This window comes from Mya arenaria, chromosome 11, assembly GCF_026914265.1.
Source record: "Mya arenaria isolate MELC-2E11 chromosome 11, ASM2691426v1".
In the NCBI taxonomy this organism is placed as follows: Eukaryota; Metazoa; Mollusca; class Bivalvia; order Myida; family Myidae; genus Mya; species Mya arenaria.
In genome coordinates, this window is record NC_069132.1 from 51,939,252 (window position 1) to 51,954,519 (window position 15,268).

A 15,268-nucleotide genomic window follows, 5' to 3' on the forward strand; every position below is an offset into this window, starting at 1 on the left:
CAGAAATGCTGAGTTAAGGAACTTCGAGTCAAGGAATACCGAAATAAATCAAACTGATTCAAGGAATGATGAATCGATTACTATTGAATCAAAAAGAAAAGAGCCATTGTTGAATGACCCGGATAACAATGATTAGACGAAAATAAATCCTCCTGATATTGGTGGTAAAACGATGTCTGAAAATGCTGACTCACAGATGGTCGCAGCCGTCTCTTACTAACCAGGACGTTTAATACCTATTCTGCACAAATATTATTAATATTTCCTATTTAATCAAGCAAGTATCGATACATAACAGGGTCCTCAAATTGCTATATGTTGTATCGAAAATGGAATTGTTCTGGACAAACGGATCATTAATGATTGTAAAACTAATAACAACCCACGGTTTGGTAAATATATACCCTACTGTATATACACAAACCATGACTTATATTGTTGATTATAAACGATTACATGTGAATGAAGAAAAATCCATTATAACATATGTAGCCTTTCATGGAGCACGTTGAAAATGAGTTCTGATAAATGATTACCGTTCAGAAATCCTGAATAAAATGATGTTTGCTCTATATCTGCGATATGGTTCGACTTAAATGATTACAAGTAAATAAGTGCTTTTAAACGACTGCAGAACTTACAATGTCGTCATCCCTCACGATGTAATGCTTTGTTATTGAGTGTTTTGCAATGGTTTGAAAATACCATTTCAAATTAACCGATTGCTGTACACGCTGAAACGCATAGGAATTAGAATAGAAGTTATTTGTGTGTAAATAAGAGTAGGCAAGTCAGGTAGAAGTTATTTTCCTTTGTTCTAAGCATATATGTATGAATCTAATATTGAACGATGTTGAATACTCTTAGTATGACTAGCACTTTTGTAAAGTGTATTTCATCTACACAAAACATGTTTTGTAGGTTGTTTATTAGAACTTTAATAATACTATAAGATACCGACAACAATCAATGTGTATACTGAATGGGTAATCATTATTGTTGTAAATAAGTTTTGTATGTTATATTAAATACGTATAATGTGTACCTTAAGAGCCGTATATAAGCATTCTAAGCAGAAACACGTTATTCTGCCAAAGATAATCTGCTAGCTATTACCATGATACAGTCTGTACTAAGGACTCTTTCAACACAAAGTACATCGTGTTCAGTCTTGAGCAAACACCTAGCAATGATGTAGCAGTGCTACAAGTAGCTTTTGCTACTTTTGCTAAGAAACAGTACTCATTACATTGAAGCTGGGTCAAAGACGCTCAGAGAATTGACATCGATAGAACGATCAGGGACTGCAGTCAGAGAGAATAGTTGGGACGCGTGGTAAGAGCAAAAGCTATTGCTTGAAGCATGTTGCAGTCGCACAGGGATTACTGAAACGGACATGCAGAGAGCTCCAACTATGATTGGTTCAACCTGAAATAAGCACAATCGGTACACTACTGTCATGAAAGTCAAAGACATCTTACGGTAGACCCATTTAACACCAAGAGCAAAGTGCTTGACAGTTCCATGGCGTATACCGATCCACAATCTCTTGATACGCATAATATAATAACCGACATGTTTATACATTGTTATGTCCATATTACAAAACAAATAAAAATGTTATAAAGGACGCTCTGAAAGTTTGCCCTTCGTACGTTAGCAAATAATTTCCGAGAATAAGAATTCATTTAAAAAAATCATAGAATTATTTTGAAAGAGACGTTGATATTTTATATGAATTACCTGTCTGATTATAGAAGCAATCGACAGAAGCTTTATCAATTAATACTAAATGTTTGCATAATTAAAACTTCCAAAGCCAATGCGCATATTGGCAATATTTAAACAATTGAAAGCGCAGTTCCATCGTTCTTATACAAGCTCATCCATAAACCATTGTATGATTTTATAAAATGCTCTCCATCTACAAAGGGATGCACTTTTGGACGAGCCCCCCGCCCTTCGAAACTCTTAAGAATGTTGATATTTTCGGTGCTTTTATATATTCATTTTTTTGGGGAGGGGGAGGATGTAATCGGACGACCTCCTTCGATAAATATTTTGTAAATAGTAAATTTAAATGGTGATTTCTAGTGCAATCTACACTATATTTTGCCATTGACACGAACAAAACAATTGCTGGTGAACATACTGCATACCCTGCTTGGCGTCTTCCTGTCATTGTTTATTTCAATGAAAGTTATTTGAAATTAAATAACTTTAGGCTTGAATATACAAATTTCTGTTCAAATAAATATCAATGCTCATTACTGTTTAATGGTGAACGACATTCAAACGAAGTTTCTTAACTGAAAAATATCGTTGATATTTCATGTGCATTTGCTGTAAGATATAAAAGCAAACGATAGAGGTTATATCAATTAATACTGATTGTTTGCTTAATTAAAACTCCCGAAGCCAATGCACGTTTTGGCAATATTTAAACAATTGAAAGCGCAGTTTCATCGTTCTTATACAAGCTCATCCATAAACCATTGTATGATTTTATAAAATGCTCTCCATCTACAAAGGGGTGCACTTTTGGACGAGCCCCCGCCTTTCGAATCTCTTAAGAATGTTGGTATTTTCGGTGTTTTTAAATATTCATGTTTTTGGGAGGAGAATCGGACGAACTCCTTCGATAAATATTTTGTAAAAAGTAATTTTAAAAGGTGATTTCCAGTGCAATTTACACTATGTATTGTCATTTATACAAACAAAACAATTGCTTGTGAACATACTGCACACACTGCTTGGCGTCATCCTGTCATTATTTATTTCAATGTTATTAGAAATTGAATCCTTTTAGGCTTGAATATACATATTTCTGTTCAAATAAATATCAATGCTCATCAATGTTTAATGGTGAACGACTTTCAATTGCCTTGTAGCAAACAATTTGACACGCTAAACTTGTTTTAGTTGTACACCTACAAAATAACATTACATATATGGAAGACCTTGCCGATAGTGACAATGATTTCTAAATAGTGTATACAAGAATCAGCAAGTCGTTTCACGTTTCACATGAATCTCAATATAAACCCTAATGCTTGCAAAAAGTAATCTGGATTGAATAATCAATATCGTGCCAATTATATGAATAGAACATGAGTCTTTATCTTGGCATTCATTGAAACGTTTTGGCATGAAGTTTTGAAAGCAAATTGATTTATTAATTTTCAGGGCATTGAAAACTAAAGAGCTTACTATTAGATTGTTTGCTATTTGTCTAAATTCAACAATCTAATTCCTTAGTAAATGCATTACTTTTTTCAACAAAGCAAAGCTTAAAGTTAAAAGTCCAGTTCCTTATCCACAGCACCAGCAAAGTTAAATTGATAAGTATTCATTGGGGATATAAATCCTTAGTATATATATATATATATATAAAAATAACACTTACGTGTTTTGTATTTTTATTATGATTATATTTTTTAGGGTATTAGATGTATGTCTTATCACGTATGTTAAATCCAAAAAGTTATTCGTGTATGCGTGTTATTCACTAAATAATGGAGAAGCACTTCACACTTGAAGGCTAATTCTTGGAAATCTAGAGCTGATTGTTTGTAAAACAGTTGCAAACAAGAAGATTAAGAAGGCACAAGCAATAACTATTAAGAGAGAAACGAGCACAAGTCGTGTTGAAAAAATGAAATCCGTCTGGTATTCTTGTGCGGAATCCGAAGGGTTGGTTATGTTGGAATAAACCGCTGAAAGAAATAATTCATAACATTATTACAACAAAAACAAATCAGAGGTTTAAATTCTAGTATTTTAGAGTTAAAGTAGGACGTGAAATTGTGTTAGTTATGCAGTTAAGATAAACAAGGTCAAAACATGTATTAATTTCAATGTCATTTAACACCGTTTCAAATACATATATAGGGAAACTTAAAATACGGACTTCAATTCATTTCACTTTCATATATTTTCTTCCGTTTGAAAATAGTGCATGAATGGTATCGTACGGTTTATTCGATATGTAGTCAATGCATCGCGTGAGTCAGTTAAGACAATTCAGAACATGTATGTAGTCATAAGTACATTTTTAATTAACAGTATACATACCTTCTTTTAACCTACACACTCGATTCTGCAGTTGAGTACAAAGCGATATTTCGTCTTCATGCTCTTGGCAAACAGAGCAGAATTTACACCCAAAACTTTCTCCGTCTAAGTTATAAGTTCCTTTGGGACACTTTCGACAACTTGTATCTTTATAAGGCAAACACTGTCTTCTCATAAACTGACCTCGTTTACATTCAGTGCAATTCCGGCAAATTCCTCCGGGTTTGTCACTAAAAGTAGTCCCAATATCACATGGATTACAAGACCTGTTGGTAGTCTTGGAACACGGCGAAAGCTCCATATATCCTTTAGGACATACGAAACACTTTCTGCACATTCCAGTTCCGTTTATATCCTCTTGATAGTATTGTCCTGTTTGACAACTTTCCTCCCGATAACCAGCTTTAATCTTATACGGTGGGTACTGAAATTATTAACCGCATCATGTTATTCCTGATTACACATTTGAAATAAGTTTAATTTGAACTTTTTCTGGCTCAATTTTCAAAACGAAACCGTGATAAACAAGAGGTTTAAAGTTGCTTAAAAGTCACTCAATACTTACAGGTAAAACTCCAATAACGTAATGACTTTGCAGAAGAGACATTAACAGAATCAAAGTGTTCTGTAAGTGCAATAGGTTGATTGTCGTATGTTGACATTGCATTGTCGTAATAGTTTTCTAAAACTGACAACATATCATACGCTTCATTGACTCGTAGTGGTGCACCTGTAGGAAAATGAAAGAAGCAAACGATTTTCAGCAAGGCTGATCAAGCAAATTATTTATGAGCCAAAGACATTATAAATATCTGCGCTATAATCCATTACTTAATGGTAATAACGTATTCTTCCCTCTAAGGCTTTAAACCAAAGTTCCGGCATTCGTAAACATAAATTTCTTTTCCGTCCTTGTTTATGTAAATTATACAAACTCTTATCTTATACAATAATTTATACACATGTACACTTTCATTTTCTCTTCTCATATAGAGATATTCTACATTATGTAATATTAAAATGTCAATTTTTAATCTACCTCTTACCATCGATACGGTTCATACGGTCAAAATTGTTTTCCTCTTAATCGACTTGCTGTTAATTCGATTATTTCTGATGTAGATCTACATAATTATTGCAGCTCTTACCTTAATATAACCACCTTATTATCAACTTACAATTTCTGTCCTAGAAAACAAATGTGAAATTTCTCTATGCAAGTCGCATTGGTCATATTAAATATAGAAACAGCAAACATAGTATGAATTTACGTTTCAATGGGTCTCACTCGCCGCTTTTATGTTGGCAGTGATTGAATAAAGTTTATGTAATATACATATTTTATATACGCACATTAAACACCAATTGGCAGATACTCAATTTAACAGATATTTGAATATTAAAAGAAAAAATGAATCAATTTTAAATTGTTTTGTCGACAAAATACAGTACTTTCTGTTGTGTATAAAAAAACTAATGAAACCAGTGCAACTTCAAACAACGTTAATAATATGGGAATGGAAATAAAACTCAAAGTTAAAGTAAAGGTACAATTCCAAACCGCATTCAAAACCTCGTCAATATTGGCGATAAATTTCTATTTTGTATGGAGCATTTAACACCCTAAACATAGGGCTAAAGTTATAAATTTAAAACAATGCAATTCTTCCAGAACAAGTCAATGGAGATGGAATTCAATTATTGAAGAATGCAAGCAATTTAACACTTGAATCAAACGAGCAAAGATATTTATGTTATATTTAATTAAATGTTTAAAGTTATTTACTCATGTTGTTGATTCTTTTTGTGTATGACGAATTAAAGTGTGCAAATAATAAGGAGTGTTAAAACTAAAATTAAAAAATTAAAGATATCTAAAGCTCGAACACTTTAGCAAATGTTAATATTTGCTCAAATATCGTCTTTGAATAGAACAATTTTCTTTAGCGTTAACAACGCAATTGATCACTTAGTTACGGTTTTGTTGTTACGTGACTAATTGATTGACATTATTACGTAATTTACCAATGTAAAGAGGTCGAAATTTCCACCACAATTGTTCGAGTCTTAGTGACCTTGTGGTTAAGGCGCCCGTTTTCTTTATTGACTTTAGCCGCTAGGTTTGCAACTTACTTAAGTAAAAATACCATATTACACTTTACCTGTATGTTTTTGCTCAATTTCGACATCATAGAGTAAAATAATGATAAATTAAGTGTTTTCAGATGCATTATCAAATAAATCCTTCTTGGTCCCAAAACATGATCGACTACCTTTAAGACACTTTAATTTCTACTAAGCCGTTCCAAATAAGTTATTGGTTTATCCGAAAGGCGGAAGTCGATACTTCAACAATTCATCCTTAAACACAATAGAATACATTCCGTTAACATCATTGCTTTTGCCAATAATGGAAACGCCACCCTTTCCGTAAATCCACATATCATGTAATCTTCTAAAAAAGCAATGGAAATAATATATTTCTAATTCAGTACGCTATACAGAGCGAATTGTAATAGCGGGAACATTATTTGCTGAAACCAAGAACATCCGAAATGTATGTAACACAAACTATAGTGTGATTTAATTAAAATCAGAAAGGGCATCTGTGTAAGCAAATTTTAGATTTAGAGTCCAAATGAGTAAATTATATGAAATAATTGACAAAGAAGACTCATTTTATGCCAAAACTAAATTCATTACATATTTAAATCTATCTTTAATCTTACATGTAACTACTTGGCATGTTTAAACAAAAATATAAGCTTTCTTTTACAAATTCATTGCTCTATGGAGTCCATTAAATCCTAAGCAATTGCAACTTTGGGTATATTCTGCATGTATCGCAGCATCTGGGGACTCTTTTAAGAGTTTATACCTTGTAATTATGAAGATTATTCCACTGTTCGCTCCCGTAGTCCTCCTCTAATATAGTTATTTAAATGAAATAGTGTGTTAACCATTGCCACTTAGATCGCAAACACTCAAAATTAAAAATGTCCGACGTAAGACGTTGTTTAGAACATCATTCATACCTCTTGTAATTGACATTGAGCGTAATATAAAAACATATGTCCATTTTTTAATGAAGGCCGTCACGGTAAGGAAAATAAATATCATTTGTGTCATGCTTTTCGATGAAATATGTTGATTTAAAAGGGAAATAACAACAGCTTACGATATTCTTGAAAATAAACAACTAACCGTTTAGTAGAAAAAAATGTCATTCTCTTTTTGAAACGTTTTCATGAACTTTAAAGCTGACTGATCGAAAATTTGCTTCCATTCAAAATAAATTACAGACGAAAACGTCTGCTTGAACATAAACACGATGTTTTTTATTTGTTCGAATACATGTTTGAGCTGTTTGTCGTTGTAATACGTAATGCCAACTTCGAATAATATTCACGTAAAAATAAACATATTGACATATTAATCCATGATTTTTTACTACAACCACGCCTCAAAATTTGGCAACAACCTCGCGTGATCTTTAATCTTTACATGGAAAAGACCTGTCTTCATGCGTTTCTGACTGGTCTGAAAAAAATGTTTAATCTATGAGTATTTCTTTTGCTAACACGTTCGCCCTTTCAATTATTCATTCAATAAATGGTGGCGTACCCCACAAACATTTATCTTATAGTTTGTTTCTTCTTGAAGTCAATGATACATTTTTATTTGGCTTGTTTTCTATATAACAAAACATATATGAATGGTATCTGTTTTAATTACTTACTTGTTTGTTTAGCGTTTTATGATTGATACCTCATATGACCGGAATCATTCGATATATCGACTTGCTAGCACAATGGACATTGATATGTTAATTATAATTTAACAACATATACACATACACCTTCAAAGAACTTTGATACCTACAAAAAGCACGCACATGTTTATACAGACATATAATATACACAAATACGTGTACATCATAATAATGGACACAGGAATGAAAACAACATTAAGTTGGGTGTGAAAATAAGGCATTCATGTGTCACCTTAAATATATATACAGTAACCAGCGAAAACATTATAGCCTGAAACAATCATTCATTGAGACACCGCCGAAAAAAAGCATTTTAACTTCAACATTCAGTACCTTGTTTCTTTGTCGATTATGAAAATGAGGAACTATTCCATGAAAGGAGTAGGCTAAAAACGAATACTAATTGGATAGGCCAGGTGTTAAAGGACACATAAATTACACTGCGTCAACTGATACCGGTCTGCAAAATGTCGGTATGTTTGTAACTTCCAAGCGAGAATGACAATTAAGAAGGCAAATGAAATCGTTGTGCAAGTGGCAACCAGAACCAATCGGGTATGGGTGTTAAATTCATCACTGTCTGCCACTTCTGTCTCTATGCTTTTTTTTCAGATTGTGCGGAGTCCATCTGACTATCTAAAAAGATAGTTCGGAAAATATAATCCTATACATGCATTGTATGCTGTAAGTTTGATGTAAAAATGAACAAGTACCAGGACAATATCGACATGAAATAAATAATTGTTTTCAGCATAGCAACATGGAGTGAAACACCAACCAATAATTTCCTTGTGTTTGTATAAAATCTTCCTTTTTCCTCATTGTTTTTCAAGCACTTTTACAATATGTTTAAAACTTGAATTAATAAAGTCGCTTAACAATTTTTACATTGTACTTTTAACTAATAATAAACTTCAAACATCAAAGTTTAATTGTGTGCAGCCAAGCTTTGCACATTCAATTCTAAATACAGTTGATGTGTAACCTTCGTTCTAATCATTAAATCTAGAAACCGTGTATGTCATTGCATTCAAATTCAAAATTTCAAAAAATACAGTACGTATACATCAGCTACGCCATGGGTTCTTACTTTTTGTGCATACTCGATCGTTTTCCGTTGTTCAAGGTAAAATATCGTCCTGAATTTCGCTTTTACAATATTTACATGCCCATCTAGTTCCATCAACAGAGAAAGTCCCTTCAGGACATTTGCGGCATCTTGTGGTTTTACACGGTAGGCATGGTCTTCTTACGAAGTAACCTTTGTCACAAACTGTGCAGTTTTTGCAAACGCCGTATCTTATATCATTATATGTCCCTGCTGGACAAGGTTGGCACCTGGTATTCTCATTCTTATTACATGGTGACACTTCAACAAAGCCCTTAGCACAGGGTCGACACTTCTTGCACTGTCCCCCTCCGCTTATGTAGTTGTTAAAGTACTTCTCTGGGCCGTACATAGACGGAAGTTTTAAAATTTTAATTAGATATGGAACCTGAAGTGACAAAATGGTATATGTTATCATTACTTGAATGATATTGTATTGCATTTATTAGATTTAGGGTTTTTTTCCTTTAGATTCGTCTAAAGGGTTGTTTCAAGACATTCAACAATAATAAATTCACCCAGTCAAGTGGTATGGTTTTGCACTAGAATAGGCCACCATATATATATGTAAGATTCAAATGCCAGACATATATTACAGCAAAATGGTGGTCTATTCTATTGCAAAATGCATTACGTCCAAGCAGCCCAATGTATTTAACTGGTTATTTCTTTCGGCTAAGGTTAGTACAATAATTACTATTGACCAATCAAAATGCTTTAAAATGCAAACATGCCAAAAGAAAACCTATAGATAACTTGTCTACATTTATACCATTGGCTGCTGGTAAAATAACATACATTTTATTCAAATATTCCAATAATAATAACACAGTCGGTTTTGAATTTTTTTACAACAAGCAATAACAATGATATGCAACAAATTCATATCGATAACATTAAAAAAGAAAGTATTCGTAACAGGAACCAAATTATACAAACCGGCTCGACCAAGTAAACCGTCGACACTTGAAACCCTAGCAAAACTAAACAGGCAATTAACGAGTTAAACCTGCTCTGCATCTTAAGTGAATTTTGCTATTTCCAAGATCGTCCATTTTGAACATTTGTTAAAAACATAACCGCAAAGAAAATGCTTTTTAAAAGAAGTCCAACACAAACGCGAGATTGATTTAGTTTCTCTTCATATCTGTGTTTATAAACAACCGTTGACCTGATTCCCCATATCACAGCGTATTACATCAGCTATTCTGATACGCATAATGCACAGAGATGGTCAACGTACCTTTAATCAAGATAGAAGTGGGGCTTCATTTAACAACTTAAGAGTTCGTAAAGTATAGAGAAGTTCATTCATTAATAGTCATTCAACATTGCAGTTCCTTGAAATCACCTTTGTTTCATACTCGTAAATGATAAATTAAGATAATAGAAAGATAATTTTGTTATGTAAAGACTATGTTTATACTAATGCGCCTTACTTTTCAACTCACTGGTATGATGATGAATTTATACTGGGATGTGTTTATATCAATGTACAGGGGATGTTCAGATAAACTTTAATGGTATCTTGTTTGACATTTAAGTTGACATACTATGAAATAACACACGGTTATGGAAGCGTTATAGGGATTCAATATGTACAACATTATTCATTTACTGTTTTGAACGCCCGAAACACGAGCCTGGTTACATGAAGAAGTAAAATATATCCGTATAATGTTATCCTTAAGGAACGGCAGCGACGCAAAAGTCGATTGAAGGACCAAAATTTAAAATGTTTAAAAAAAATCTATTTTCTTTAGAGATTCAATATTTTACAAGCATGATTTATACATCCGTTGCAACATGAAAAGCTGTAATTAGGAGTTGAGCAATTTTTACGAACGAATATTTTATCAGATTTCCAATCAAAAAGCATTTACGTATTTCCGGAAATGTCTTTATACAAAAAGAATATGTTTATCGGAACTGCCAAATCAACAATGTCTTCGGGTTTTGTGATGATTAAAGCTATTCTAAAAAAAAGATATAAGCATACTTAATTATTTTTCTGAATAACTTTCTTATTTGACAAGATACCATCAAGAACTTTCAAGACATTGTTGAATAGGTGTCTGGGGCATTTTGACATAAAACAACGTAATAAAGTCGACAGACTATTCCGAAGTGATGTGAATGCTTTTTTGATACAAAATCTGATAAAATCTTCTGTTGTAAAGCTCCTTTCTACCACAAAACATGTCACCAAGAATATATGTTTCAGTCCTAAAAAAGATCGTTCCTAAAAACTAAATAAAACATGAATTTTTCAAACGTTCCGTATTGTGGCGGGCCCTTAAATATCGTTAAACATTGTATTATCACATCTGACCTTAATGTTATCATTCATGATATAATTAGTGTCTTGATACAAGGCGATATGTCGATACCGAGAAATCAATATTTTGTGAGTCTGCCCCCATACTAAGAAACAAACAAATTTCGTTTTCACAAAAGTAAATTAGTTTTCAAACTAATCATATTATTTATCTTATTGATGCATGTGATATTGAAAGTAAAGGTTTTATAAGTAAAATAACCATGATTATAACCTACTACTTGGTCGTATCTTACATATCAGCTAAAATTGTACGCGCATTGTGTTAAATTTAAACCATAACGAGGTTTTTCGAATTGAAACGTATTAATTTCACTCAAGCGTGTGCTTTACAAAAAAAGTTCAGTCTATAAAAGTGTAAAAAGTGAATTTAGGTCTTTTAAAGCTGAATAATAAGGTAGATTGTTGCACAATTATGTCGTGTTGCTTTATTGCACTTAATAACACAGAAGACAGCCTCAAATTCAGACAAGCTATTATGATTCTATGCTTGCTATTTCGTGAAATGGTATACAAGGCAATTACCTAGGTAGCAGGTTTTATAGATTTTTGAAACATGAACAAGTTTTGATGAAATTGAGAATACACTGTTTGTTACAATTTTGATTTTGGAGGTTCAGGTATGCTGTTTTTGAAGTATCAATATCCTATATTATTGATTGCTTTAGGTTCCAACTTTTTTGTTAAATCTTGCACTCATATGTTTAGAGATTGACAGTCCGACCTCTCAAAAATATTGTAATCTAATAATTCTTTGTATACTTTGTCACTTTAAAGTCAGCTAAATACTGGATACACATATCAAAGGAATATCATCAGCTTGTATATTAGCTAAAGATATACTTGTATTGCAAAACGTGCATACACGATCTAAGACACCCCCTATGTTTAATAAGACGCCATTTTTGTCATTGAAAACAAACACAAATTAACTGCTAACGTGTTCATTTGTTGAACTATTTAAAAGGAATAAATTCTTTCAAGTATTCACGACCTTCAGTCAAGGGTTAACAACAGTATGAACGCGAACGATTCACAGCCTTCAGTGGAGGGCTAACAATGGTATGAACGCGAACGATTCATGACCTTCAGTCAAGGGTAAACAACGGTATGAACGCGAACGACTCTAAACCTTCAGTCGAGGGTTAACAACGGTATGAACGCGAACGATTCACGACCTTCAGTCAAGGGTTAATAACGGTATGAACGCGAACGACTCAAAACCTTCAGTCGAGGGTTAACAACGGTATGAACGCGAACGACTCTAAACCTTCAGTCGAGGGTTAACAACGGTATGAACCCGACCGATTTACGACCTTCAGTCGAGGGTTAACAACGGTATGAACCCGAACCATTCACGACCTTCAGTCGAGGGTTAACAACGGTATGAACGCGAACGATTTACGACCTTCAGTCGAGGGTTAACAACGGTATGAACCCGAACGACTCTAAACCTTCAGTCGAGGGTTAACAACGGTGTGAACGAGAACGATTCACGACCTTCAGTCAAGGGTTCATAACGGTATGAACGCGAACGATTCACAACCTTCAGTCGAGGGTTAACAACGGTATGAACGCGAACGATTCACGACCTTCAGTCAAGGGTTAACAACGGTATGAACGCGAACTATTCACGACCTTCAGTCGAAAAAAGTAATTACTGAAAGTACGCAGGTAAGAAGCCAATTATTAGACAACGGCATTTTAAGCCGTGATTTGATAAAACATATAATGCATATTAGAAAATGGTTAACAACGCTATAATGTTGTATTTGTTTTTGTGATGTCCGTGACGATATTGCCAATGATTTATAAATAGTGAATGAATAAGTCAACACGTCACCATAAGTATTTTTATTGACGTCTTAATATAAATCCATGAAATCTTTTAAGAACATGTCAACGGTATTGAACAATCATATGTTATAACAATAATACGAATGGAACATGAGTTGCAAAGCATGGCTCTCTTCGAAAACATTTTTACATAATATCATAAAAGTTTACTGTATTGATTTTCAAGAAAATCTAAATTAAAGATTATTCTCTCCTTGCTCTCTTTCAACACATCCAATTCTTAATATTTATGGGAAAATTAGGTAACTTGCGTAAAATACATTTAAAATGTTTAAAAAAAACAATACAAGTATAGTTTTCAAATATTGGTTCCGATTGGGGTTCGAAACAATGACAGCCGCAATGTTCGAATTAAGAAATTCAGTTCCACTATGCTACCAATGCATACAGAGTATACATGTAGTATAATGAATGTTGAATCAAGAAAGTCATTAGTGTATGCGTGTCTTCTTACCTATATAATTCCATTGCACCTTATAATTAAAGAGTGATTCTTTGAAACTTCGAGCTGATTGTTTGTAAAATAGTTGCAAACAAGAAAATAAAGAAAGAGCAAGAAACAACCATTAAGAGAGAGAGGAGGACGAGCCGTGTGGAAAAGTTAAAATCCTTGTTATATTCTGGCCCAGTATTCCAAGGGTTGGTCGTGCCGAATGTATAATCTGAAATAAAAATTAATAGCAGGCCTTGTTATTAGATAAAATTCACAGGATTAAAATGTAGAACCTTTATTATCGTGGTAGTGCGTGAACGTGAATTATGGTATGTAGCTAAGATTAGCAATGTCAACCACTTCTTATCTACAATGTCATTTAACATAACGCTTTGCATGAATTGGAACACTCGTAATACGGACGTATATTATTTATTTTAATTTCGATGTCTTCTTCCGTTTAACACAATGCTTGTTTTATACAGTATCGAAATATTTATTTCATATGAAGTAGAAATGTCTATTTCAAACCAAGCGTACCTTCTTTTAAACTACATTCCCGATTATGCAGTGGTGTACAAGGCGATACTTCTTCTTCATGTTCTTTGCAAACCGAGCAGTATTTACACCCAAAACCTTTCCAGTCTAAGGAATACGTTCCATTAGGACAGATTTTACACCTAGTATCTTTAAACGGCAAACATTGTCTGCTGACAAACTGACCTCGTTGACACTCAGTGCAGTTCCGGCAAATTCCTCCACGTTTGTCAGTGAAAGTAGTCCCAATTTCACATGGTTTACAAGACCTGTTCGTCGTCTTGGAACATGGCAAATGTTCTGTGTAGCCTTTAGGGCAAATAACACATTTTCTACAGTTACGCTTTCCATTATTCTCCTCATCATAGTACTTTCCTGAAGGACAGCCTTTCGAACGATAACCGGATGTTTTTTGTCTGATTGAGTACTGAAACAAAGTATGTTTAAATGTTTTAGTGTTTCCATTTGAATTTTGTTTACGTTAATACATACATGTTTCCTTTCGAGGAAGTAAATCATTATACTTACAGGCAAAACTCCCAACACGCTTTGTATGTTCATTAAATATATCCAAACCAAAAAATACAATGGTCCAGAACTGTACAGCTTTTCATAGTTTGAATGTAACCGCATTCTCACTCGTTGGCTTCCTTAAAAAAATCCCATAATTCGTTATTCTAACACGAAAGTAGGAGTAGACTTTAGATCCACTAAATAGTTTGTGCTTAAAAGCATGAACTGGCGTTATATATTAACCTACAGCGGGTACCGACATTTAATCGTAGATTTATTATACTGCCTTCACATAAAACAGATCACTGTGATAATAGCAATGCATTGTCGAGCTATTAAATAAAAATATTACGGTATGATATGATCTTATCTATTGAATTGAAGTATGTCTTTTTTTTCAAAACAAATCAAATGTTTAATCAAGGGTAATACAATCCGTAATAATAAACGTAATATTTTATCGATATTCAAAATACTTCCTACATAAATATTTAAAAAGCATTAAGGATAACATTTATGTTTGCTATTCTACTTGTATGTATGCAATAAATTTAATGAGGTGAATTGAATTGAATATTGACATGTTTGTAGTCGAGGTCCTGCACTGTACGTTTATTTGGTTGTTTAAAAAAGTCA

The 15,268-nt window shown here is 33.2% G+C and overlaps 2 protein-coding genes across 2 annotated transcripts; both read right to left on the bottom strand.

Moving 5' to 3' along the window:
- Positions 1-3,450: 3,450 nt before the first annotated feature.
- Positions 3,451-7,084, bottom strand: LOC128207323 (tumor necrosis factor receptor superfamily member 16-like). The gene is made up of 4 exons (XM_052910172.1): positions 6,953-7,084; positions 4,640-4,804; positions 4,075-4,498; positions 3,451-3,716 (listed from the first exon to the last, which is right to left on the bottom strand). Exons 2-4 carry the CDS (start codon positions 4,739-4,741, stop codon positions 3,529-3,531), a joined length of 714 nt encoding a protein of 237 aa, XP_052766132.1. The 5' UTR covers positions 4,742-4,804; positions 6,953-7,084; the 3' UTR covers positions 3,451-3,528.
- A 6,127-nt stretch (positions 7,085-13,211) lies between these two features.
- Positions 13,212-14,909, bottom strand: LOC128207220 (tumor necrosis factor receptor superfamily member 16-like). The gene is made up of 3 exons (XM_052910027.1): positions 14,648-14,909; positions 14,123-14,546; positions 13,212-13,811 (listed from the first exon to the last, which is right to left on the bottom strand). Exons 1-3 carry the CDS (start codon positions 14,750-14,752, stop codon positions 13,630-13,632), a joined length of 711 nt encoding a protein of 236 aa, XP_052765987.1. The 5' UTR covers positions 14,753-14,909; the 3' UTR covers positions 13,212-13,629.
- Positions 14,910-15,268: the final 359 nt, after the last annotated feature.